At 42.0% G+C, this 27,197-nt stretch overlaps 2 protein-coding genes and 1 pseudogene across 4 annotated transcripts in view; all 3 read left to right on the top strand.

The window, feature by feature from the left end:
* Positions 1-4,261, top strand: part of LOC105995293 (membrane-spanning 4-domains subfamily A member 4A-like) — a 33,579-nt gene extending 29,318 nt beyond the window's left edge. Inside the window, exons 7-8 of the mRNA XM_013029002.1 lie at positions 1,208-1,309; positions 4,154-4,261. Coding sequence (XP_012884456.1) covers positions 1,208-1,309; positions 4,154-4,261 — 210 coding nt within the window. The remainder of the gene's footprint in view (positions 1-1,207; positions 1,310-4,153) is intronic.
* A 1,733-nt stretch (positions 4,262-5,994) lies between these two features.
* LOC105995294 lies at positions 5,995-9,545 on the top strand (annotated as a pseudogene).
* Positions 9,546-10,941: 1,396 nt separating this feature from the next.
* Positions 10,942-25,613, top strand: LOC105995534 (membrane-spanning 4-domains subfamily A member 4A-like). 3 transcript variants are annotated; one of them, XR_001175573.1, is made up of 8 exons: positions 10,942-11,126; positions 16,074-16,274; positions 17,722-17,850; positions 18,422-18,478; positions 20,401-20,547; positions 23,162-23,263; positions 25,257-25,426; positions 25,525-25,613. XR_001175573.1 is itself a non-coding variant. In XM_013029284.1 (7 exons), the coding sequence occupies exons 2-7, from the start codon at positions 16,131-16,133 to the stop codon at positions 25,359-25,361; spliced, it is 684 nt and encodes a 227-aa protein (XP_012884738.1). In that variant the 5' UTR covers positions 10,942-11,126; positions 16,074-16,130; the 3' UTR covers positions 25,362-25,613. The 3 variants fall into 3 exon arrangements, 2 of the variants coding, with proteins under 2 accessions (XP_012884738.1, XP_012884739.1); XM_013029284.1 differs by having other exon boundaries at positions 25,257-25,613; XM_013029285.1 differs by lacking the exon at positions 17,722-17,850 and having other exon boundaries at positions 25,257-25,613.
* The last annotated feature ends 1,584 nt before the right edge of the window (positions 25,614-27,197 follow it).

A 27,197-nucleotide genomic window follows, 5' to 3' on the forward strand; every position in this document is an offset into this window, starting at 1 on the left:
TGATATGATTTTTTCCTATTTAATTTACAAATGCTGGTCAGTGAGTAAGTTACGTCTTCCAAAAATAGAGCCCGGATGTCCTGCATGCCCCTTGCCCCGAGCTTCCTGATGGATCCTGATGGAGTTACATGATTTTAGTAATAAATTAAAATGGTCTTCAACATCATCCCATAAATTGAGAGAAAGCCAGTATCCTTGATATCTCTGAAAATCCTTGCAAGGTTAATCCCTTGTCACCTCAACTATCATGACCCACAACTCTCAATCTCTGTTACATTTGCTCTGAAGTTTGCCTTCATTGAGATACTATCGCTATTACTTCATCCTCCAAATGATCACATACACAACATTTTGTAAGTACAAGAAGAAGAGTTACTGTGTTACATCATAGAAAACTTAAATATGTCATTGAATTTTACCATTAAAATGTTGCTTGGCCACTCTATTTTCTGTTGGCTTCCTTCCATTTTTCATTTGCTTTTTTGTAATTTCCTTGTCTTTTTCAATTAGTGTCTTAAGATAATTCAGACTTATTTTCTTAGAGAAATCATAACTTTGAAAGTGGTCTCATTTGGATAAAATCAAAGTCTTAGGGCTGTATCTCTTTCTGAGAGCTAGTGGAAAGATCAGTTTTGATTTTTTCCCCCAGCTTCCAGTAGATGTCTCTGTTTCCTGACTTTTCCTGATTGATCTTCAAATGAAGCATCACAACATATCCACATCTCTTGGGCTTTGGTACTTCTTCCTGCTTCTGCTTTCTAGATCCATCCAGAATAAACCCCCCTCTTAACAACTATCCTTAACTGCATCTGAAAACTGGATTCCATTTGACTATGTAGCTGGATGCATCCACAGGTTCTAAGATCTTCTTGGAAGTCGTTGCCTATAATAACGTACATATATATCATATTATTGGATCAGTTAAATGGAATTGCTAGTTCTCAGAAAGCCTAAAATGACAGTTATCTTAAAATTCTTCTTGCCTTCTACTCCTTCAATTTTTAAGGTACTTTCATATCTCAGTTCTGTAATGAAAAATGATGGGTGGAAGGAAATCAATTTTCATCCTAATCAGTGAAAACAATGACAGTGGGAAGGCTATGACTTGGCCAAAGCATTCTCCAGCAGCCATGGTGATTAATAGTATACTACTCAAACTTACAGTCTCCACAGTTCCTCACATTCCTTTGTTATGAATTTATTGTAGGGCTTGGATGGCATGGTGCTTATGCTAAGTGTGCTGGAATTCTGCATTGCTGTGTCCCTCTCAGCATTTGGATGCAAAGCAACCTGTTGTAACCCTGGTGGGGTGAGTATTGGCCTTCATGTGAATAGGGCACTTGTTGTTCGCTGTGTAATCAACTGTACATATAGGCTGAAAACACACCTTTGTTATCTCTCAGCTTCCAGAGCTCAGGTGTGTGGGCTCAGCTTAGCTGGGCCCTCTGCTCGGTTCTGCTCTGCTCAGGTTGTCACCAGGCTGTAGTCATTGAGTTGGCTGGGCTGAGATCTCATCTGCAGCTTCTGCTTCTTCCCCATGCTTATGTTGCAGAATTCATTTCCTGTCAGATGTACAATTCGGGTCATTGTAGTTCTTCCCTGAGGAAATCTTGAGTGTTGCTGTTCACAGCAAGACTGGGAACTCAGTGTCTGGTAGGCAGAGAGTGGCTTACACCATGTGGGTATAGACAAAGTTTACTAAAAGCACCACATACTTATATATGGCATACAGGCAAGGAAAGACGATGGGAGTTAATCTAGAGTCAGTAAGCAGGAAAAGTTAACCTTCGTCAACAAATGTGAAGCAGTTTTACATGATCAAAGGTGAAAAAGAACAAGCAAATTGCTGGTGAGCTATCTTATGCACACAAAGGGAATTTGGAGGGATTGTTTATGGGATTATTCAGAGGAGCAGGAAGAGCATGTTCTACATGCCTTCCCTTAGTTTTATGGCTGGGCATCTGGATTGTTGCCAGACTTTGAAGGAGTTTTCTCCTCCCTGAGGCTATGCATGTTAGCATACACAACCTCACAGCACACAAATCCTCAGCTGGCATCCCAGGAGCCAGTTCCTCTGACACTTGAGGACAAAGATTTCAAGTGCTTTCAGGCTTTTGGCTCACATGCTAGAAGTTCATATGATTTTTTTTTTGTCAGTTATGGGGCTCGAACTCAGCACTTGGGTACAGTCCCTGAGCTTCTTCGCTCAAGGCTAGTGCTCTACCACTTTGAGCCACAGCCCCACTTCCGGTTTTCTGGTGGTTAATTGGAGATTAGAGTCTCACAGACTTTCCTGCCTTGGGCTTGCATTAAACCATAATCCTCAGATCTCAGTCTCCGGGCTACCAGCACCCTGCTTGAATATCAAGACACTCAGAGTCAACTGATCAGTGACCACTCACAGGAGTGATAGCCATTCTCTCCATGAGTTTTACCTTAGAATTATGCATATTTCAGTGACCAAAGAAGTTACTTTTCCATTACTCCCACATCAAAGGACATCTCCTGGGTTTAGGTCCAAGAACATTTCTCAGTAGAGAAGTCCCCTTAGAGTGCCAGAATTTTATCTACGACCTTATCTTTTAGCTATTATATCTTTTAGCTACTATAACTATTGAGGAAATGTTGAGATAAAACTTCTCTCCTCGCTTGTGCACATCTGGCTGTTGTCTTACCCCAAAACCCACAGCAGATGCTCTGGGCTGCTACGCAGAAAGATTTCCTACATAGAAAGGGGAAGTGGAATGTAAAAGGAGAAAAAGAGTTCCAGAAAGAGGACCGAGGAATAGCAGGGTCAGGGAATCCAGCAAGCATTAAGGGTTCTAGGGAAGGGAAGTGGCTAGTGAAACTCTACCAGCTGCCCAGACACAACTCCCAGACAAACAATAAAATGATCATGGTTGTTGAGAATGTTGAGTGCTTATTTATATTGATATTTACAGCCTTTCATCTTGTACATATTTTCATTTCCCAGAAAATACTATACCCCCTCATAGGCCACAGAAGGGAGACAGACCTGTCATACTCCAGGGATTTCACATTACCCTCATACTTCACTCTAGAAGTACGAATTTCTCAGAAAGTGTAGAAAGCTGGGAATACTAGTGCATTAAGCATTTTGGAGATGAGATAATTCTTTAGTGAACTTCAAAGATATCTATATCCATATCTATATTTATCTATAGCTATTATAAATATTATAGATTATATATCTATATCTATTATAGAGATAGATAGATAGATAGATAGATAGATAGATAGATAGATAGATAGACAAACAGACAGACAGACAGACAGACAGACAGAGCCAGGTCTGGGACTTGAACTCAGGCCTTGGCACACTGTCCCTGAGCTTCTGTTGCTCAAGGCTGGTACTCGAGTGCTAGCCACCTGAATCACAGCTCCACTTCCAGCTTTTCTGTGATTAGAGGTAAGTGTCTCATGGACTTTTCTGCCCAGGTTGGCTTCGAACCCAGATCCTCAGATCTTGGCTTCCTGAGTAGCTAGGATTACAGGCATAAGCCACTGGTGCCTGGATCCAGATTTAAATATTTAAGACTGAGCTCCATCTACTCTAGCTTATGTATAGAGCAGGTAAACGTTACTCCCACTGAATCTCCTGTGTGAAAGGAGAAGGGCAGTGGTCTATGTCTATGTTCCTGTACCTTCTATCCTGCCTTGTCCATCACTGCCCCCAAACAGCTGTATGTCACACGAGGTTGCGGAAGAAGGACCACAGTGGTATTTTAGTTTGGTGAAAATTTCTGCCTTTATAGGACAGCATGGTTTTGCAGTAATCAGAAAATCATGCTTTGGATCTCTTTCTGTCATCAACAGTGCAAATAGGTTTGCAAGCACGGCTCTGCCCTCTGAGTAACACCTTGATTTCCCTACCTCACTGGGTTCACATCCACGCATTAGATTGGTTCACTCCAAGTCTCAGCAACGGCCATGAGCATTGTAGGCCACAGATCCGTCACTGAATATGCGTTCTAGGTCTAGCCTGATCTAACAAATGCCCAAATGCCTCCCAAGATTACTAAGAGATTCAAAGACAAGAGAGAAGGCTGTGGAGGTTGTGACATTATGTCTGAAGGGAAAGGGAGTTCTGAGGACCTTTGGTGAATCAGTGATGTTCTGATTGATTTCACAGGTTGTGTTAGTCCTGCCATCTGATCTTCACACAGTGAAAGCAACATCTCCTGCACCATTTGAAGGAAATTTGCATGCCACCAGCAAATCAACAACAGATTTATCCTGAGAGAGTAACCAAACCCAGTTCATATTCATGTATGTGTTTGCCAGGTGGTCAACAGCACCTGGAATGTATTTTCTTCATCCTAAAACATTTTATGTAAGGGCATTAAGTTGTCAGAGTCAGAAAGGCCAAAAGATATTACTGAAGTGATTTAATGATGTCTTTGTACAGAATTCATATTTCTGCTTTCTCGTTTAATGTGCTTGCCATGTGTCTGCCCTGCCTTTGAGGAGTTTTGTTTCTTGTTTTTTGTTTTTAGGCTTGAACTCAGGCCTAGACACTGTCCCAGAGATTGTTTTTCTCAAGGCTAGCACTCTACCATGTGAGCCACAGCGCCACTTCCGGCTTTTTCTTAGTAGTTTATTGGAGATAAGAGTCTCACTGACTTTCCTGCCCAGGCTGGCTTCAAACAGCAGTCCTCAGATCTCAGCCTCCTGAGTGGTTAAGATTACAGGTGTGAGCCATTAATGCCTATAAGGCTGTACTTCTTTCTTCTTCAGGAAGTGAAGATGTATGGCTCTTTCCTGTCTTTCTTCCTGCTTCTTTCCATAGCTCATAAAAAGCACCATGGGCTAGCTAATATAGTTCTTATATGTGCACAAGCTATTGTGTGTGAGTTGGATAAAATCCTCTTTCTCTTTCTTTTTTTCTGTCTCTCATTTGAACTCCATGAGCCCCAGTGCCACTTCTGATTTTCATTTAGTCAATTGGAGATAAGTCTCTTAGGGACTTTTCTGCCTAGGCTGGCTTTGAACTGCAGTCCTCAGATCGCAGCATCCTGAGTAGCAAGAATTACAGGCACGAGCCTCCTGTGTCAGGCATTGAGCAATAAACAGTTCCTCAATTCATCCCCATACCCCCTCCTTATATCATCCCAGTATTCAAGGATGGACGTGTGTGTCTTAAAATTGTCTTCATCACAATCGGTAATATTTTCCTTTCCAGTATGCATTCAAATACAGTGTCAACAGGGCAACAACCCACACCTGAAATAATTGAAGTCGCCTTTGCTCTCCAATACCCAGGATGCTGTCTCTGAGGAGAATGGCCTGTCATCTGTCTCGGCATTGAGCCCCTGGCACCATCTGCACTCAGTGGAGGGGTGAGGAGTGAGGGCTAGCAGAGGCCTTTCCTCCAGGACTCTGGAAGCCTGGGATGCGTGGTGGGCCACACCTCCTGCCTCACTGTCAGTCCTCATAGGAAACTCTGGTGTACCCTGAAAAAGTCTAGAATAGCTGAAGAATAGGGAAGGGAAGATCAGAGTTCAAATGCTTTCCACAGGAAGAGAACTTGGAGAGTTCAGAGTAGCTTGGTGAGGGCGTGGCCTGTGGAACTCACAGGAACAGAGTGCAGTTACCTACACCACAGTCTTAAAAGTTGGAGCATAGTGTAGAGGGCAGAGCTACGGGCAAGTGAGAGCACCATGCCCATGGCTCTATCCGAGTGAATGTCAGCTGTTCCTCTATAGCACTTGAAGCACCGAGGGAGCCCCTGGAGAGACAGTCAGTGTGTCCAGTGCCAGGCATCATTCTGAAACAAGTGATCCGTTGTGTGTCCTGGATTTGAGGTGAAAGGAAGGGGTGTGTGTGGCCTGGCCACATTGTAACTGTCATTGTGACATTGGGTGAGGATTTTATTGGAAGGATTGTGAATACATCCTGGATCTGAGGTCAAGGGAAGGCGATGTGTAGCCTGGGCCATGTTACCACTGTCATCTTGACCTCAGGAGATTGTAGATGAGCGATCTGGAGTGTGTCTTGGATTTAGCATCCAAGAAGGGTGGCTATCGCCTGGACCACAGAACCACTGTTGTCCTGACATCAGGAGGGGATTGTGGAGGAAAGATTCTGAATGTTTTCAGGATTGGAGGTCAATGGAGGATGTGGCCTGGGCCACTGTAGTCTGGATGTGCTTAGCCCCTGGCCAGCTAGACCCAATGGATGACATCTACACATGGTATTCTGAAAAGTTTGTCCCTTTCTCCTCCTGGGAAGAAGGGTGAAGCCGGCTCCATACTTGAGCGTGGTGCTCTGGGGGGAACGTCCTCTTCTTGAGCATGAAATTGGAGTTGCCCAAAGAGTTCACGGCATAAAACACATTCATGTCATCAGGGATCCTCAGCTCTGGTGGAAGAGGGACAGAGAGCTAGTCAGCAGTACTGACGGGGACTGGGACACACACCAACCATTTGAGAAGCTCCTAAACTCCAGATGTGAGCCAGGACGCTGTCACCCGCAGTCCAGCACCAGGAGTTCCAAGGGCCTGGGGCCCCTGCCTGGAAACTGAGTCTATTGAAACCTATCTTGTCTTGCTCAGGAAAGAACTTGGGACTTGAGCTCACGCCAGCTAGGCCTAGAGGGGGCACAAGGATTCCCCTCTGCCCTTCCTGCTGCCTTGATGATCAGGACCTCCAGGCACAGCCTGCTTTCCAGAATGCACAGCACCTCCCCAGAGCACTTCCTACTGAGAACAAGGATTCCAAGGAGCACCATGGGGCAGGCCTGGACTCAGGCCCTCTGCACAGCATGCATTCCAGGGGCCTCCAACCCACTGAGCCCCAAGCACTCAGCAAAACTTGCCTTTCCTGTGGCCTCTTCTTTCTCTGCAGTTTTCTCTGGTCGTGAGGCCCCCCCTGCCAACCAAGTTTAGAGTGCACTCAACTCCCGCCCACACTCTGGTCTCTCATCCACATTCATTAGCCTCTGTAGGCCTCTGCTTTCCTTTCTAGAAGAAGGGAACCTATGCCCACCTACACAAGGAGAAGGGTGCAGGAAGCTACAAAGGCTTATGGCAGGCAAGTGGCACTCAACGCTGACCATCTCAGCAAAGCACCTGATGGGGTCTTCATCTCAGTCCAAAGACAGCAGAGCAATGACACCATGCACTGTAGCCCTGTGGTCCCCAAACACAAGATCTCTCTCTGTCTCTGTCTCTCTGTGTTTGTTTCTCTGTCCTTCTGTCTATCTGTCATCCTCCTAAGGTGTTGGCTACTCTCTACTAATTATGAAGAGGACCACACTGGCAGAGAAGATTTGGAACTTCCCTGTGGTCTCTGAGATTTCTCTAGCTCTATCTGGTGCCACACCGGGACCACAATGGTGACTGTACAACTACACATCCCGTGACTTCTCACAGAGCTCCATGTAATTATATTTTTCCACCAACTATCATTCTTTCAATTTATTGTTATGTCTCCTTTAATAAAGTTATATTTTAGAGGCACTTATCATTTTACTTATCACATAAAATTTATTACTTCATACAGTGTACTTATCAACAAGTGCTATTGCTTTTTTGTTTCAACTTTAAAATATATTCTTTATGATTTCTTCCATTACACATATTTATTTTTATAGTATTGTTTAATGTTGAAATTTAATGTTTTCTGTACTAGGAGGCAATTGCAGCAGTGGTGTTTATTGAGTAACCCATGATCATTTCGTTAACCTTAAATAAAATACTTTCTATTTAATAGACATTAAAAATGAGTGACAGTTCATGTCTGGCTCGGGGTGCTGTGGGGTGGACTGGTATCAGAGAGGATGGAGTTGGCCAACATGCTTTATGTACTTGTATGAAGACGTGGTGACAGTGATTGTAATCGGTGTTAATAAAATATGAATAAAAATCATCCTTATCTATTCCTCTACTTATCACAATATCTTAATAAAATTTGTGCTTCTCTCTCGAATGAGTATCTCTCTAATATTTAACTTTTGATATGGAATTTATTTCCATTAGTTCCACTGGTCATAGCCAGTTTCCATTAAAGACCCCTTATTTCTTTACCCCAGGTTTATGTAGAAATGTGGAGAAAATTCTATCCCCTAAATTAGAGGTTGACCTAGCAGCAATTGTGGACACTACTCGTAGGACCTCAGAGTGGACCTCATTCAACCCAGCTGGCCATGGGTTCTGGCTCAGCTTGATGACCAGTGGTGTGAATAACACACCATGGTCCAATTGTACCATTTAGATTCCACTGATCAGTCAAACTTCTCTTTTTGCTTTTTAGAGGGAGCTCAGAACTGTGACGATATAAATCTGCCACTGTGAGCTGTCCCAAGCTACTATATATAAAGTTTGTGACAGAGAAAAACTAAAGATAGCAGAGCTGAGAGATGCCAGTAAAAGATCTGATTCTAGTGAGATGATTTGAAGTCTGAGTCTAGACAGACTGGGGCTTTAACAATGTAAAGACAGGGATATACAAGTAATGCAATAACTGGGATTCCTTCCAAGGGATTCCTTCCTAATTCACAAGGAAAGACAAATGTTTTGCATTTTCTTGTATTGAATAAAACACCTTATAGTATAACTCCTAATTATTTCGGGTCTACTTAAAATGGCCCAAACATGCTCCCTTTGTCAGTGACAATTATCACAAACAAAAAACTAGGCATCAAATTTCACAATAACACTACTACATAATTTGGCCTACATTTATTTCACATGTCACTGCCTACTTCGTTACCCTGCATCTGAATGTTCTAGGGCCTATGGATTTGAGATTGGAATGTAAATCTATAGGAAAATGTTCACCAGGTCATCTCTGACTACAAAGGCAATAATACAATCATTTAAATAAATGGATGAAGTGGAGCTTGGGACTTCCACTTGTGTGTGAGGTGAGCAGAGCCAGAGACAAGAGCTAAGGCCAAACTCAGGGTTTGACAAGATGGCGGCTTTCCTGCAGGGTCATTAAGGAAGCCCAGTGCTTGCTGGCTGGACCAGTTTCTGGCATTAAAGCAGAACCAGATGAGACCAACATCCACTCCTTTCATATGGTTATTGCTGGCCTTCAGGATTTCCTCTTTGAGGGAGGGACTTTTTTATGATTCTTAGAATTTATTACAATACAATAGACACCAGAGTTCTCATGCAAAATGTTTTCCTAGAATTAATTTTGAAAAGGAAGTCAATCAGGAAGTCAATCAGGAAGTTGAGAAAGGGCAGGGAAGAATTTTAAAATGTACTTCCAGCATGGGGGAGGGAAATCTAAACTTGAACTATTCCTTCCAGAAGAACACCGAAAGGCAGCACCTAAAGTATGTCCCATGACCAAAATGTATCATCCTAATGTAGACAAGTTGGGAAGAATATGTTTAGAATATGTTTTTGAAAGGTAAGTGGTCCCCAGCATGGCAGATCCACACAGCTCTGCTATACTCCTAATCCAGACAATCCATTAGCAAATGATGTAGCAGAGCAGTGGAAGACCAATGAAGCCCAAGTCATAGAAACAGCTAGAACATGGACTAGCCTATATGCCATCAATAATATTTAAGTCAATCTGATTATCAAATGTGTATCAGTTCTCCTGTTCTGCCAAGACTCCCTCCAAAGGTTTGCATTTAATGGACACAGTCTTAGAAACATTACAGAATAAAAGCCAGACATCTTCAGTACTTTGGTGATTAAATGAATATGCACCTTAGCAAATTTAGGTCTTGTCCAGATTCACTGTTGTAAGACATGAGCAGAGGTATCTAGATTGTTGTATCGTCTGGATTGTTGCAAAGCATATAAAAACAGTGATTCTCTGTTTTTATTCATTTCTCCCATCATGATTTAGGTATAAAGCAATGTGAATGAAGGTAGTTGTCAGGGTTAGCTGCAGGGGTTTGGGTGTTTTTCTTACATTTGAGGGGGGGAAGTAGTTTTAATTTTATGGGATCCTTAACCCCCTTTGTGGGAATCTAATTGTATTGGTTAAAAGCAGCTAACCAGTTCTTTAAGGTACACTTTCCAGCCAAGTCTTAACTTTAGACCCCAGAGGTGAGCACCTCTTTTCCCACTCTTTATCATGTTTTGTCCCCCAAGGGCTCATGTGTTAGAAGAGGAGTCCGCCACATGGCAGTGGGAATTCTAACGGGTGGTAGATGGGAATTTTGCCCTCAGAAAGGATTTAGGTAGTGTTCATGAAACCCTGGTTGGTCCCCATAAGAATGGGTAGTTACAAGAACAGAAAGCTGATTCTCTCTCTCCTTCTGTCTTACATGTGATCTTAACCTCTCACACACTCTTCCGCCATTTTGTTTTCTACCGTGTTGTGATGTAACTGGATGACACTCACTGGAGCCAGCAGGTGGTAGGGCCATGCTTTTGGAACTCCAAAACTATAATCTGAATAACCCTATTTTCTTTACAGACTATCCAATAACAAGGTTATGGCAATGGAAAAATGGACTAATTTACTCTTCCCTTAGAGTGAGGCTTATTTTTATTTGACAATCAAGGAATCTTAGTTTCTGGAGAACTAACAATATAAAACATCTCAATGTCAGTTGGATCCTTTGGCTATGGGAAGGGGGCTCGTTAGTTATTACTATGAAACCAGGTTGCTTCCAAATATATCCGTGGACATTTGTGATGATGCTCCATCATCACAGATAATACCACATCTGAATTTGAAATGAAGACAGGGATAATCCAATGTACAAAAGCATGGAAATGGGCTTTCTGAAAAGATTGTGTTGATGAAAAATTTCAAACTGAGTCTGATGCCCAGTCCATTCTCCCCCTTGTATCCAGGGCTGATCGCTGTGGCTTGCCAAGTCCCTGCCACTGTTCTCTGTGGATTTCACAATAGGTATATTCACCCCTACTAGGGACGTCCAGTCCACTCGCACTTCCGAGATAAAAAAGGAACTAGCTGGGTTTGTGTGTGTGTGTGTGTGTGTGTGTGTGTGTGTGTGTGTGTGTTTGAGAAATGCTAAGAGCCTTTAGAATTTAGAAGAAAACTTACAGATTATAACCTAGTGACAGAGCAAGGGAAGGGAATCTTATCTGAACCAAGAAGCCAGTAGACGTTCTGAGAGCCTGGGCCTCCATCAGACACCGAGCAGACATTGCAGACTTGAAGCAGGTGAGTTCTGGGTCTGGCTTTCCAAGGTATTTGCGGCTGATTTTTTTCAACTCTTCTAAGATTTCTAGGAATGGAATGGGAAAAATGAGTTTGTCTTCCACGGCATAAACTGGAATTCTGCAGAGTGGGTTGAGGATGTACCCATGTGGCATTTGAAACAGACTTTGGGAAAGATAAACAGGAGGTGTTGGGGGCAAGGAAAAACTAAAGATTCCCCCCCTAAAGGCCAAAATTAGGTGTCATATGAATTTGTTGGAGTTGAATTGGTTTTATGAATCTGTGGCTATAAAAAATGTCAGAACTGTTCAAACTTTTGACTGAGCCTTTCATGTATTCCTACTGTTTGTTCTTGTATAGTGTTCATTCTCTGTCTCCTACCATGTTCTTATAATTTCCACCCATGAAGGAAAGTACTACCACATGTGGAATTTGGTGGAGATGGTACAGGGTAAAGGCAATGTCCTCTGTCAGAGATCCTTTCCCTGATCTAACTGAGTTTGTGGCCTGATCTCATTCTCTGTGACATCATTTGCTAGTCTCCCAAGCTGTAAAATGAAGCTCTCCTGGGAAAGTCTACCAATAGAAAGATTCATACATGTCACCTTGAAAATCCTTACCTGTGTGGAAATTCTGCCCAGTACACCTTTTCAAACCCCAGTCATGGGGTTTGAACTCTGGCCTGGGCGCTGTCCCTCAGCTCTGCAGATCAAGGCTAGTGCTCTACCACTTGAGCCACTGTGCTACTTCCAGTGGTTTATTGGAGATAAGAGTCTCATGGACTTTCCTTGCCCGAGCTGTCTTTGGACCACAAACCTCAGATCTCAGCCTCCTGAGTAGCTAGGATTACAGGCGTGAGCCACTGGTGCCCGGCTTGTACTACACTCTCAGCTGAGAGGAGATAAACACAGAGAAGGGAAATAGCTGCATGCCTACTTGTTGAGAAAAGGGGTAATAATAACCCCAAACTAGGCTTTGTCCTGCCCCGGTCACCATTTCTACTTCACCATCATCACCTACAACAAATCATCCAGGTTCAGTCTTCTTCTGAGCTCTCTATTTTATGGGATTTTGAAAAGAGAGGATGGCCCTTGAGATTGCTTTCTTGCTTCCTGCAAAGTGATTGGGGTCCATGGTGGATCTATTGATAAACAGATGAGGAAAGGTAAGCTTGGTGGTGGAGCTGCCCCACAAGGAGTTAATTATAAGAGGGAAGATTGTCCATTCTTCCCCATCTCTGTACCACAGGCAAAAGTAAGGGCTCTGTATTTGCCGACCATCTCACTAGATTCCAAAACCATCTGGGAAACTATGTGTTTGATTCTTTCTCTATTTTCCTATCTATGTAATATTCTCTACAACTTTGGGTTATTGGATTTGGGGAGAAATTGGGACAGTGACTCCTAATTAATAAACATTTAGTGTGCCGTGGGGAATTGTCTTACCTGTGTCAGAAACAAGTGGGCTACTAAAGGAACTCCAGGAAATAGGAACAAAATTGTTTTCTTTCTTGCGTTTTTTGTTTTCCTTTTGTCTTGTTTGTTTACCTCTTTGGGAGGATAAGGGGGCACAGAAATAGCAGGACAAAGGGTGGACAAATACAGCAGTGGTCTTCACTAAACACTATGTTGAAAATGAACTATACAACCTGTGGTTAGGGATGGGAGGGAAAAATTGGGAGAGAGTGAGGGAAGGGGTGACCTTGTCCAAAAAGTAATATACTCATTACCTGACTTACATAACTGTAAGTCCCCTGCACAACTTTATAATAACAATAAAAATGCACTAAAATTAAGTGGGGGCCAAGTGCCTGTGGCTCAAGCCTGTAATCCTAGCTATTCAGGAGGCTGAGATCTGAGGATTGCGGTTCAAAGACAGCCCAGACAGGAAAGTCCGTGAGTCTCTTCTCTCCAATAAACCACCAAAAAACCCAGAAGTGGCACTGTGGCTCAAGTGGTAGAGCACTAGCTTTAAGCTGAAGAGCTGAGGGACAATGCCCAGGCCCAGAGTTCAAGCCCCAAGACTGACAAAAAAATAAAAGTGCATTGCTGTGATGGGAAGGTAGGAAACAGGTGACATTTTTTTGCCAGTAATTCTTAGAAAGACAGCATCAGATTGAGTATAGAGAACCCAGCCCATGTGAAGAGTTAGAAATTCATTGAAAACATTTTATTTATTATATTATCTTTAAGTAGTTGTGCAAAGGAATTGCCATTTAACAAAGCAGTTTATGAATACAATGCATCTTGCTCAATGTCACCTCTTTCAACATTTTCACCGATCCTTCCCTCACTCTTCTTCATTTTGTAGGATATACAGTAAATCCCTTCTCTTCTTCTGTCTCTCCCTTTCCCCGTGACCCCACCCCTTTCCAGCTGTTTCCTGGCATTTATTTTGTTGAACTTTGACTTTGCCTTTCTAAGGAATTATTTTATGCAATGTGTGTCCCACAGAGTTTTCCAGTCACCCTATAGAGGTACATACTTAGAAGAAGAATTACTAGCAGTGTTTTAAATTTGCTGACTTTAAGCTCATTGTCTGGTAGTCTTAAAGGCCAGTGGCGCTGGGATCATCTGTCTGAATATGGACAAAGATTCGTTTGGAGAGCTTGTAAATGAACATATGGAGGCCATTGTCAACAAAGACCAACTTGCTCAGAGGTTGCAGGTGCAGGCTTCTGTAGGGGAGTCTGTAGAAGTGTAAGAGATACAGGTGTATCAGATTTCATGGTAGTTAAAATATTGGAGCCATCTCATTCTTCTGATAAACAGGCACCTATTATTTGTAGGTTTTCAGCTATTCTGAGTTTTGCAAATGTAAAGGACATTTACTGGTCAGAAAGTCTTGATAATTTCTTACCCCCCCTCATTTTTCCAGGAATAACTAACCTTGTAGCTCATCATTAAGGATTAAAAAATATCTTTTAAAATATAATTTTATTGTTTTTATTAAGGTGTTGTGCTGAGGGGTTACAATTCTGTAAGTCAGGTAATGAGTACAATCCTTCTTGGACAATGTCCTTCACTTTCCTCCAATTCCCTCCTCACCCATCCCTGCCCACAAGTTACGTAGTTCATTTTTTCCCATAGTGTATATTGAACACCATGACTACCTTTATTCACCCTTCCTCCTGCCACTTAAAAAGGTATATGTTCACAGAGAATGGTGAGAACAGGGATAAGGTAATATCGACTATAGAACAGGGTTTAGCCTAGCTACAGTCAGCGGCATGAGGTGCAGCTAAGATAGAGGGAAATGAATAATATATTTCTTAACTGTGTGACCGACTTGACTTCTTAAGGTTTTTACCCAGTTACAGTAAGATAGGAGATAGGGCCTACCTTTCCTAAACCTTCGGTCTGAAAATAGATCTGAGAGCAAGGTAGAGTTCCTTTGCAAAAAGAGAGTAAAGCACACATTCATTTTTTTACCTTGACAACATTTATGCCTTGTGTGGTAGGCATTAACACAGGTTTCTTAAACCCTTTCTGTCCCTGGTTGAGTAATTTGTGGGCACTGTGCAAATGTGTTAGAGAAAAGGCAGAGACTGCAATACTGTTAATATCTGAGAAGAAAAAAATGATGGAAATATATTTCTGTTGTTGCTGTGAACAGACAAGGAAGTGAGAAATTCCTGTAATTGGGTTTAGAATGGAGATGTCATAACACAGGATTAAAATTGCTGATTTGGAAAATGTAAAGTAAGTTCAAAGTACTCAGAGCTTCAAAACTAAAAAGAGAGGTCTGGGGATGTGGCTTCATGGTAGAGTGCTTGCCTAGCATGCATGAAGCCTTGGGATCGATTCCTCAGTACCACATAAAACAGAAAAAGCCAGAAGTGGTGCTGTGGTTCAAGTGGTAGAGTGCTAGCCTTGAGCAAAAGAAACTCGGGGACAGTGCCCAGGCCCTGAGTCCAAGCCCCAGGACTGGCAAAAATAAATAAATAGAGACTGTATCAAGGTAAGTTTAAGATTAAACATACAAGTGATTGAATACAAGTTTCTCTTATTAAGAAATGAGACTGCAATTGCTTTTTATTTTTAACATAATCACTCTGGTCATTAAGTGGAGGATGGACATGAGGGAAGGTTAAGAGAATATAACATAAATGACTGCTTTTGACAAGATGAGAATACTGAGATTGGGATAATGGGTGTGTAGGATTACAAGATCATGACTGATTTGATAGAGGGCAGTTAAGACAGCATTGACGACAAAGTACCAAGTGTCCAACATGAAGAACCAAGACAAGTATTCCACCATCCATGAAGATGATTTGATGTGTCGTTGCCAACCATTGGCTTTCCGGATCTAAACTAAGGCCACAGATCAGGAGGTTATGTATATGGTACTCATATACCTAGGAGCCGTAAATTCTATCCCCAAAGTCCAGAGCTTAAAGGGAAAAAAAATTCAACATGACAAAAATCACACTCAGTAAAGAAGGCCTTGGAAAGATTTCTAGCTTTTAGTGTATAACTTTGCTCTGATCAGAAAAACTATGAAACCGTTAGTCCAGGGAGAAGCTTCCGTGTCAATCACTACTAATAATGGAAATTGTATTCGGTGGGAGAAATAGCTGTGAAAGCAATGGGGGATGATAGATACAGGGAAAATCTGAGCAGAGTCAGGATATAAACTGGGAAACATTTCCATAATCTGTGGGGTCCAACAAATTTAACTCAATGCTCTCTGTATTTCTCTCTCTGTCACATTTTCTAGGATCTCATCTGTCTGTCCGTCTGTCTATCTCCTACTTTCTCTTCCCATCTTTCTGACTTACTCCTTCTCTCGCTTCCTCCATCTTTACTAAAAAAAATGCCTCTTCTTGTACTTACTTTGTTTCAAGAAAAGAAAAATATCAGCTACAGTATAACATAGGAGGGGAAGTTATTCTAGAATTGGTTCTCAAAAGAGGAACTGACTTCCAAATATCCTGTCTTTCTTTAGGTGTTTCCAGAACGTTGTCCTTCATTGTATTTCGTATTCCAGCACATTCCTGATTCCATGACAACCATGCAAGCCCCGGGTCAGACCACCCTGGAGGCCAGTTTTGGTGTGCAGCAGCTGGGGCAGCCTGTAGGTCTGCACTCGTACCTCTGGAAAGGGCTGACGGAGAAGTTCTTGAAGGGGGAACCTAAAATCCTGGGCGTAAGTCAGCCACGGATCTGCGAGAAGCAACAATGCTGCTGTGAATGGACCACTGATCAGGCTGATACCAACTTCTTCTTCTTTCTTTTTGGACCATGTCACCCCTTTCCTTGCTCTCTCCCAATTTTCCCTTCTCATTCCCACCCACATGTTGTGCTGTTCATTTTCAACAGTGTCTAGAGAGTACCACGGCTGCATGTGTTATATGTGTTCACCCTTTGTCCCTCCATTTCTTCCCTTGCTTCCCTTCCCTTCCCAAAGACAGATAAACAAAGGCAACAGGAAAAGAAATCATCCACCAAAACCAGCAACAATGAGGGGAAAAAAAACCTCTGTTTCCATTTCCTGGAATTCATTTCAATAAATATTAGTTTATGTGATCAGAGGTGCACTGACACTGTGCTCTTGTAACAGGATACATTTAATGGAAAAAGAATGAGCACTGGGTTATGAGGATCAGGAATAAGACGTGAATGGCCACTTTCCTCCCTGCTATTCAATATAGTGTAGACGGTTCTCCCTCGTGTAGTAAAGCAAGTGCCTACGTAATGGAAAGGGACAAATAAGACTGTCCTTATGTGATGGTGACATGATCGTCTATGCAGAAAATCCTAAGGATTCTACAAACATATTCCTAGAACTGAGTGCAGCAAGTCACAATAAATAGGGGGAAACATTCTTATGTTTCAGTCCATTAACTTAAGTTCTAATGTTTACTTTCTCTCCTGTTTTCTTTAGATTTACTTGTTGCTCTTGGTGGTTTTCTAATATGAAAGATTGGGTAACTGATATTAGCTATCTTGTCTTTTCCAATACATTACTCCCCATATGACACATTTCCCATGAGGCACTGCGTCTCACAAGTTTTGATGAATTGTGCGCATTCTTTTTGGATCTGTTCTAATGCACTGGTGAGAATTGTCCCGAAATTCCTCCACAAAGATGCCTCTGTTTTCACAGGTTTTCCTCAGGCCCTTTAACCCAAATGACAAGTCATATTTCTTCTACATTGTTCTTTCTCCTGTATTCTAGTTTTCTTTTTCCAAATTACTTCTCCAAATTACTGTTGGAAGAATCTCTTCCTAGTACCTGGGTATCTCATGGGTGAGCATGTGGCAAAGAATAGTAACAGCTAAGGCAGAGGTAGCATCATGGGTATCAGAAAAAACTTACCTGAATAGGATTTAGCATAGTCCTAATGTCGACATTTCTAAAATAACAATAGATTTTTTTTTCTCCTGAGGTATCCTTTGGCAGGTAATCATGTCTACAGTTCTTTAAGACCTTTCGGTTTCTTATTGATAAACTGTGAGAAGAGAGTATCTAGAAGTTCATCTGATTAAGTTGAAGTTGGGGGAATGCAGATAGCTTAGTGGATGATTGAGAGGCAGCCTAGATACCATTTTTGTGGCAAATAATCTGGTTTTACTTTCTTTTTCACTTCTAGATTGTGCAAATTATTATTGCCCTTCTGAATCTCAGCTTAGGAATCTTAATGATGTGCATCCTGATTCCTTTTACTTGGCTCCTTCCTATTTCAGTGTACGCAGGGTACACGGTTTGGGGATCGGTAATGGTGAGTTGCAGACCGTCTGACACTGTGGTGGAGAATGCGACACTGCTGTTAAAATCTTCTCCCTTGCAGATGAAACCTTAGCCTGATTCTATCCCACACTTCCTTGACTACTCAGTTTTCTACATTTTTAAATGGTAATGTCAACGTAAACCTCACAGGAAGTTAAGGAGAATCATCACTTAAAATGTGAAATTAGGATATATTGTAGTTACAATCTAGTCACAAGCTCTATCCAGAATGACTTCAATAGTGACAGCTTTGCTTTCCTCACAAGAAGTCCAGTGGCTTGTCACTCCTATGGTTGGTTTACTCAGCAGAGCAAGGGCATCACTGAACAATTCCAGCAAGCATGTCAGATATGGTCACACATCTCTTTAATACATTCTCCTAAGGGGTCTGTCTGGTAGGAGTCCTTTGTTCTTATGAGGAAAAAGAAAAAAAAAAGTTATTAGCAAACTTCTGTGTTTCTTTTAAGATAGTTTTTGCATGTAAATTTAAGACTTCAGTTAATTGTGGTTTTGAATGACTGTTAAAAGATTTTTCCCCCTTAATTTTGTTTCTCTTTTACTAGTTTATTATTTCAGGATCTCTGTCCACTGCAGCAGGAATAAGAATGACAAGAGGTCTAGTAAGTGATATTTATTTTATTTTGGTATCAGAAAAGGCAAGATTGAATCAAATATACATTTTGGAGCTGGGTGCCAGTGGCTTACACCTGTAATACTAGCAACTCAGGAGGCTGAGCTCTGAGGATTGTGGTTTGAAGCCAGCCAGGACAGGAAAGTCCATAAGACCTTATCTCCAACTAACCAACAAAAAACTGGAAGTGGCACTATGGTTCAAAGAGGTAGAGTGCTAGCCTTGAGCAAAAAAGCTCAGGGATATGCACAGGCCATGAGTTCAAGCCCACGATTGACAAAAAATTTTAATTACATATATATGTACATATATATATATATATATATATATATATACACACACATTTTTCCTGGCTATGTTTGTATAGGGGTATCTGTGTGTATGTGTTTAAAACATTAAGAGAGGCTGGTGCTGGTGGTTCACACCTGTAATCCTAATTATTTGGAAGGCTGAGATCTGATGATTACATTTCAAAGCCAGCTTGGGCAAGAAAGTCTAAGAGACTTTTTATCTCCAATTAACTACCAAAAAGCCAGAATTGGGACTATGGCTTAGGTTGTAGAGCATTAGCCTTGAGCAAAAGAGCTCAGGAGCATCACCTAGATAGGCTCTGAGTTCAAGCTACAGGACTGGCACCAAAAAAATCAAGAAAGATCATGCTTTGTACCTTGAAAGGTGTACCTTTCCAAAATTGTAATCCAACAATTGGCCTGCAACAGAACTCCTCACGAGGGGTTGGACGTTGTACGAAGATCAATGCAGAGGGAACCTTTGTCAGATGTAGAGAATTCTGGGGAAGAAATGTCAAGCGTGGCCAATCAAACACACAGTGAAGTTTGACATCCAGCCCATGAGAATCTCACCAAGCATTGGAGTAGCATGATGGTTTTCTTTAACTGATAGAGTTAAAATATATAGTCCAATTTCAACCAGAAAGGATTCTGAGTTTGCAATTGAAAGGTTCACAATAAGCTTACTTAGAAAGAAACAAGCTTAATATATAACTCTCATGCCAAGATGTGTCACGGATCCTAAAACAAAGCAAAAAGCAAGATCTCTGATGAACAAATAGTAAACTATGTTCACACACATAAACAAGAAGTTCTATAATATAATATGCCTTAATAAATATAGTAATTCCAAATCTGGCTCCAATCTGCCTTTGAAGCATCATCTCTAAACTACTACCTTTTAAAGGCTCCCCAGGCTGCATTCCCACCAAACCACACACATTTTTCTAAGCAATTTTAGTTCTTTTTGTTGTTGTTGTTGGTCATGGGGGCTGAACTCTGAGCCTGGGTGCTGTCCCTCAACTCTTCAGCTCAAGGCTAGCGCTCTACCACTTGAGCCACAGCACCACTCTGGCTCTTTTCTGCTTATGTGGTGCTGAGGAATTGAGCCCAGGGCCTCATGCATGCAAGGCAAGCACTCTACCACTGAGCCAGCTTCCCAACCCAATTTTAGTTCTTTTAAACGCTAACCATGAGCAGACAATGTAGGTAAAGACACAGAGAGATCTAAGGGACAAAAGGAACCGAGCCGTGAGTACTAAGTAGCATTTTAGAAAACATTGTGTTCAGGCATCTGTAGCAAAGCCTAGTTAGAAGGCAGATGGGCAGCACGGTCCAGCTAAAGTGTAAAGGAGTTTGCAATATCCATTATAAAACTTAGAGTTTATCTTTTGTTGTCTGAGGAGTCATCTGGAGATACAATGCGAATGACAGGTGATATTTTGGGGAAGAGATTGAGTTGAAAGTACAATAAGGAAAGAGACCAAGGAGAGGACTATTACTCAATCGAGCTACAGAAGGTGGCACATGTGGGTAAAGGAAAGAGCCATACATGATGGAGATGTGTCAGAGAAGGCTGTTGCATTGCCTAATTGATCTTCATTACTTGTTTTCATTTTAGGTCCAAGGTAGTGTAGGTTTGAACATCACCAGCAGTGTGCTCGCGGTTGCTGGGATCATAATTAGTGCCATAAGCCTGAGCATTTTGTCATACGGCTTCTATTACTGTGGCTATGATGAGGGCTTCAACAGTTGTTTTATCATTCTGGTGAGTATTTCTTCTTTTCCGGAGACGTGATGGTGGCAGCGAGTATATTGAGAACTGGCTGTGGCAAAAGCTATAGCTTCCTTGCTGAATCACCTGTGGAAGTTGAAAATGATTGTGAAACAGGCCAATTCCTTGAGGAATTAACATCTCATGTCTCTTTGTTCGGCATCTGCATCTGAAAAGACCAAAGATGTGGAAGGCTTACCCTTAGACATGACCCATTCCTTGTTAGTAGCATGGAAGATATTTTCTCAATTATTCTTTTCTCATTTATTTTCTAAATACTGTTTAGAAAATAACTATTAGTCCCTGTGTGTCTCGGGGCTTCTGGATGGAGTCTGATAGAATTACCTGGCTCTCAAACAATAAATTAACTTCTCTTGAACACTCTGCTAGAGTGATGAGCAACCTTGTACCTTTCTTTTTTTTTAATTTAATTTTATTTTATTTGTGAACATACTGTACAGAGGGGTTACAATTGCATGGGCAGGATAATGCATACATTTCTTACCAAGCATTGCAGCCTCCTCCTTTGTTTACCCTTTCCATCCCTTCCCAGCCTCCCCCCTCCCCCCCTTGTACCTTTCTTAATCCTCTTCTGTTCTTTCAAGTCTAACCACTTTTAGCACCAGCTCCTGGCCCCTGACAAATTTTCAGTGCGTACCCTGTGTGTTACTTCATGGTTGGACCACCTTTCGTCACCCACATGACATCCTACTTGCTTTGTTGTCCAAATGATTGCTTTCACAATTATTTGCAGGCAGTAAAACGTTCAAGTTTTGGGCTTTTGAGTACTTGCAATAAGAGTTATTGGAATACATTATAGGTGATTAAAATGATAGCTTGGAGATTTGCTTTTGTTGTGATATTAGGAATTGAACTCAGGCCCTTGTGTTTGCTACACAGATGCTCTACTCCTTGAACCATTTTTTCAGCCTAATATTTAGTATTCATACATCTATCGACTATTTAGCAGTATTGATCTATTGATCTATTTAGCAGTATTGGGGTGTGAACTCAGAACCTAGAACTTCTTAGGCAGGCACTCTATCTTCTGAGCCATGCCTCTAGCTCATTATTTTGCTAATTTCTACCAAAATAATCCCATGAAAATCTTTAGTGACTTAATGTAATTCTGAGATTTCTAGTGGTTTTCAAAGTGAGCAATTTTATTGCTCGCCATTTGTTCCAAATAAGGTTATTTTTGTTGTTGTTGTTGTTGGTCGTGGGGCTTGAACTCTGGGCCTGGGCGCTGACCCTCAGCTCTTCAGCTCAAGGCGAGCGCTTTACCACTTGAGCTACAGCGCCACTTCCGGTTTTCTGGTGGTTTATTGGAGATAGGAGTCTCACGGTCTCTCCTGCCTGGGCTGGCTTTGAACCGTGATCCTCAGATCTCAGCCTCCTGAGTAGCTAGGATTACAGGCGTGAGCCACCAGCGCCCAGCCCAAATAAGGTTATTTTGAGTGAGCCTAACGTTTTCCCAACATTGCTTAGAAGCTGGAAAAAGCAAGACTAGATTCTGAAATTTCCTGCCTGCAATTCACAACTGTAAAGCTTCTTCTATGTAGCAATCCTGACTTCTTATTTCCGAAGATCTGTTTACTTAGAGACTTTCATAGAATGTGGGGAGGGTTAAAATTCTGGGGTTCACTAGCTTCAAAGGGTTGGATTTCATGGGTATGAGATCTGTGCACTCTCAGAGTAACTGCTATAACTAGAACTTAGCCCTTGGTTTAATGCTCTGCTGCTGCTATCCTGAAATAATCAATATCATTTTTCCTTTTTAAATATTTATTCAAAAATGAAATATAATATACTTATTTTAAATGTAGCATATATTATTAGGCAAGCCATTGATTTGGCATCACTAGAAATTATGCGTGTCTTAATATGTGAAATAGAAATTCCATCCTGAAAGTCTATGTAAGTTATTTCAATATCATTTTTAAAAGGAGGTTTTGGCAACTACATAGCTGTGTCTCTATTCATCCGTCATCCTCTCCAAGTTCCTGGTGAACTCCTGGAAATGGTGTGAATTTTGTTTTGTTCTGCCTCTTCTTCTAGAAGAAGATTTCCATAAGGACCTTTTCGATTTGAAGTGCTAAGTTTGTTCCTCTGTGGGTCCCTGCGTGGTCAGCTCACATACCTAGGAGCCCATATTTTATGCCAGTTCTCAGGATTGGCTCTCTCAGAGATGTTTGTAGGGGAAGAGAGACTCCGGAAGTTCAAGAAGCTCCAGTACTTCTTGGGAGAAAAAGATATTACAAAACTTGTAATGGTGCATAGAAGTCAGGAAGTGAGTTTTCTATAAGAAAGAACAGGGAGAGAGTATATTACTTGGAATTGTTGAGCCAAAGCACACAAATTTGCCAATTACCTCTTATGGTTGATCTTGAAAGATGGCATCAACTAACATGTTATGTGTCTTTCTAAAAGTAAGAGAGTAAGTGACATTCAGTAGGCCACAATTTGGGAAAGGTATATGCTATATTAGGAGGGAATTTTCCAGGCGTCTGGTCACTGCCTTTTCTCTGTAGGCATGATAATTAGTAGTAAGAGAGTCGAACACAGGATCTCCATCACTCCCATTCTGATGCTGTGAATTTGTTCTTAGGGCCTGGATGGTGTGGTACTCCTGCTAAGTGTGCTGGAATTCTGCATTGCCATATCCCTCTCTGTCTTTGGATGCAAAGTAACCTGTTGTAACCCTGGTGGAGTAAGTGTGGGCCTCTAATAGAAGATGTCTCTACGAGCATTTTATTGGTGCCTAATTTGCTACAGAAATGCAGCAAATATTTATTAGTTCTGTTTTTTACAGATCAAGATTCCCAGCACAGCTTGTCTGGTGGCTCTGATCAAGTTCTTAAGAGGGCTGCACTCTCAGGATGGGCTTGGGCTAAGGTCTCATCTGAAGGTTTCTTTGATTGGTTGATTGTTTTGTGCCAGTCCTAGGGCTTGAATCCACAGCCTGGGTGTTGTCCCTGAGCTGTTTTCTTTCTTTCTTTCTTCCTTCCTTTTTTTTTTTTTTTGCTCAAGGCTATCTTCCTACCACTTGAGCCACAACTCAAACTTCCAGTTTTCTTGTGCTTTGAACCACAGTCCTCAGGAGTAGCCACCAGCTTGCTTGGATGATCCCAAGTTTTTCTTCTTCTAGTCTTACAATGAGGAGTTCAATCCATGTTAGAAATAGAACTCATGACAATGGTTTTTTTTTTTTTTCCCTTGAGGCTAGCAGGAGAGAAAATGTCGCAAGTTGTCTCAGGGTGTTTGGAAATTTCAAAATTATTGGATTGGGTTCTCCAGAATAATGGCTTTGGGATACACTTAAAGGAAATGGATCTGTTGTCTACTCGCAGGAGTGAGATCTTGTCATTTACAAGATCTTACACTGACTCAAGAGAAGAGAATGACCTGAGGGTGTGTCCATGAGTGTCATCTCTGAATTATACCTTCCATCATGGCAGAAGAGCTATTTTTCCATCTTTACTTGCTCAATGGGCATCAAAATTATGTCCAGTTCTAAATGAAGTGATGTCCTAGACTTTTCTCTATTAATATAGCACCCGTCAAGGATGGAACTTCTGTCAATAGTTACAAAGAATAAAGTATCTGGCCATTATCTTTCCCTGACCCCTTCAGCAGATCCTTCTGGCTGCCATCACAGAGATATGCAGAGATGGGGGGAAGTGAAATATGAAAGGAGAGAAGAGATCAAGAAAAAGGGCCTGGGCATAAAGAGAGCAAGGCAATCTTACAAGCACTGAGGGTTTCAATGTGGGAAAGTAGGCAATGAAATCCGAACAGTTGCCCATTACCTTTCTTATCCAAAAGGCCTGGAACAGACACAGATCTCAGTCAACTAAGGTGACAGTAGTATGATGAGACCAGGTGGCCAAGGTGCATCCTGTGTACCTCTTTACTTCCTTTTGGGTTTCCCAGACAACATCACACCCTTCACCCTCAACCTCTACCCCCCTGGATAGGATTTGGACTAAATCACATTACCATTTTATTGGGGCTTGCATGGTGAAGCAGCTAGGACCATGAGTTTCTTAGAAGCTATCAAAGACTTTGTAACTTTGTTTGGATGCAGTGTTGCATTTTTATTAAGCAAAGCATTGGAACAGGAGGGCATCCCTTCGTAGTAATCAAACTTTCACATCTGAGTACCTGCTCCTTCTCTTGTTGAGTACTTGTAGAGCTGAGAAATGTGGTTGCTGTTGATTCGTGTTAATTCCAATAAAGCAGAGGTTTAAGTCTACCTGTCTTCCCTGTTCCACTACTGCCTCCAGCCACCTCCAAGTCATATGAGTTTGTAGAGTAAGGGCCAGAATTTCCTTTGCACTCTTGGTCATTCCTACCATTTTGGGACAAATGTAGTTTTTACAGTGCTTTATTTGTGGCCAGACAATCGTGACTTGAGTCTGCTGCTGGTATCAGCAGTGCAAATTAAATTAGAAGGAGACCTAGGCATTTTCCTTGACATCATCACAGGTCAGATTAGTGACTGACATCAAGACCTATCACCCAGGGTGTAGTCTGTGGTCTAACCTGACCCAGGGAGTGCCAGCAAAGCTCATCAGATTGATCTTGAGTGTCAATACAGAGATGACATTTTAGGCACTAGTAATGATAACAATATGAGGGTAAAAATGAGGAAGTCCTGACTGTATTTGAATGACTCAATCACATTCTGCTTGGCTTCACAGGTTGTGCTAATTGTGCCATCAAACCCTCCAAGGGAAGAAAAAGCTTCTCCTGTTCTTCTTGAAGGAGGGTTGATACCACCAAAAGGCCAAGACCAGAATGTTTGAGGAAATCTATCCTGAGTAATGCAAAGACACTTCTTGGGAAAAAAAACAGCATTGGACTCTGATGTGTGTTTGTGTGTGTGTGTGTGTGTGTGTGTGTACACGTGTGTTTGTGTGCATGTGGGCATATACAAATTCAGAGACCATGTTCTCATTTCTTCCCTAGAAAGTTGACAACATATTCTACTCATTCTACTGGATTTGTGTCATAGTATCAGAATCTGAACAAATAAATCATGCGTGTAATGGGTTACAGCACTTGACTTTTTTTAAAAAAATTAAGCCAAGGTTTAATTGCTCCTTTGGATGCAAGAAGATTAGCTCAAGACTTTTCTTTTTACATATGATAACTTTTCTGCCCAAGTCAAAGGCTATAATTTCCCCTAACTCAAATCTTTGGGAAGACTCACCAGGCATACTCACAAGGGGCGTTATTTAAGAGAGAGGGCAGGCTGGGAAGGTGGCTCAGTGGTAGAGCGCTTGCCTTGCATGCCTGAGGCCCTGGGTTCAATTCCTCAGCACCACATAAGCAAAATGAAAAAAGCCGGAAGTGGTGCTGTGGTTCAAGTAGTAGAGCGCTAGCCTTGAGCTGAAGAGCTGAGGGACAGCGCCCAGGCCCAGAGTTCAGGCCCCACAACCGGACCCAAAAAAAAAAAGAGAGAGGGCAGAAGGGAATTGGGGATGCCCATAATATGAGCTCTTCACATGCCAGGCCAGACAGTGGGCTGTGCAGAACTCTGACTTGGATTGCCTAGATCTGGGCAAGTAAACATAAATCTAAGTCAATTACTATCCTCAAAGTTAAGTTTCAATTTTCTGTTTCTTTGCTCGATTTAGATACCTCTTGGTTTCTTCTGTGTGTGTTGTCACTTGTGGCAAAAAGCCAGTCATTGTAGCTGTTTAACTAGACATTGCTCTCAGGTGCTGTTAATCTTCTATCAAATCTATCTATCTATGAGTATCTATAGATAGCATTTTCTATTGCTGATAAAAATACATGCACATGCTTAAGCAACACACACATACATACATACACTGAATCATTTGAAAGTATGATAAGCACGGGATGGCCACTAAGGCATTCTGGGAACTCCCATCCCCACCAAGACAAGTATTTATTGATGAAAATAACAAAAAGCTGTTACTTTGTGTCCTGGGGACCACTTTCAGGAACTAAGCATGATATCAAGTTCCTTTGTTGCCTCTTAAAGAAATGAAACCGTGGCAGCCTTTCCTCTCATGACCTGAGCTGATGCGACATTCTTCCTCTCAGCGTCTGGAGTCTCAGAGCCCGGCAGAGCAAGCTCCATTCCGAGTCTCCATGGTAGCATGGCGCCCTTCCTGCTGGGAACGGCATGTCTTGATTGAGCTTAGCAGTTATACCTTTAAGGGCCTGAGCTGACAGGGTGGACCCATGTCCTTGGTCATCATGGAAGTTTGGCTATACAGTGTGACTTTGATCCCCACAATCAGAGCTATTTCTGCCTGGATGGAATCTCCCCTCCGTCTCCGTCCCCAGGGGTACTCTGCCTCCCCAGCCATGGTGGAGACGTCTGTTGATCTCGCCTTGCTTCTCTGGTCTTCATCACAGCTCTGCCCCATAATGACCCCAAATCGTAGATTCCACTTCACCTGGCTTCACAGAGCCCACGTGATTACAATGTCCAGCCATCCCAGGGTCATTCTCTAGGGTCCGAGTTGCTTCTGCACCCTGTTGGTTAAAGATCCTGATTGTCCATTTGGATCTATGTTTCCCTGGGGCCCAGATCGCCTCCTCGGACAGCTCTGCTGATACCAAGGGTAACACTGATAGACCCAGGTATGAGCTTCTATAAAGTC

This window comes from Dipodomys ordii, unplaced genomic scaffold (genome assembly GCF_000151885.1).
Source record: "Dipodomys ordii isolate 6190 unplaced genomic scaffold, Dord_2.0 Scaffold117, whole genome shotgun sequence".
Lineage (NCBI taxonomy): Eukaryota > Metazoa > Chordata > Mammalia > Rodentia > Heteromyidae > Dipodomys > Dipodomys ordii.

Excerpts from the sequence above, each read along its gene's own strand:
- LOC105995534 (XM_013029284.1), top strand. The coding sequence starts at position 16,131 with ATGACAACCATGCAAGCCCCGGGTCAGACCACCCTGGAGGCCAGTTTT. Across the intron at positions 18,479-20,400 it reads TAAGAATGACAAGAGGTCTA|GTCCAAGGTAGTGTAGGTTT; the intron begins GTAAGTGATATT and ends TTTTCATTTTAG. Across the intron at positions 23,264-25,256 it reads CCTGTTGTAACCCTGGTGGA|GTTGTGCTAATTGTGCCATC; the intron begins GTAAGTGTGGGC and ends TTGGCTTCACAG.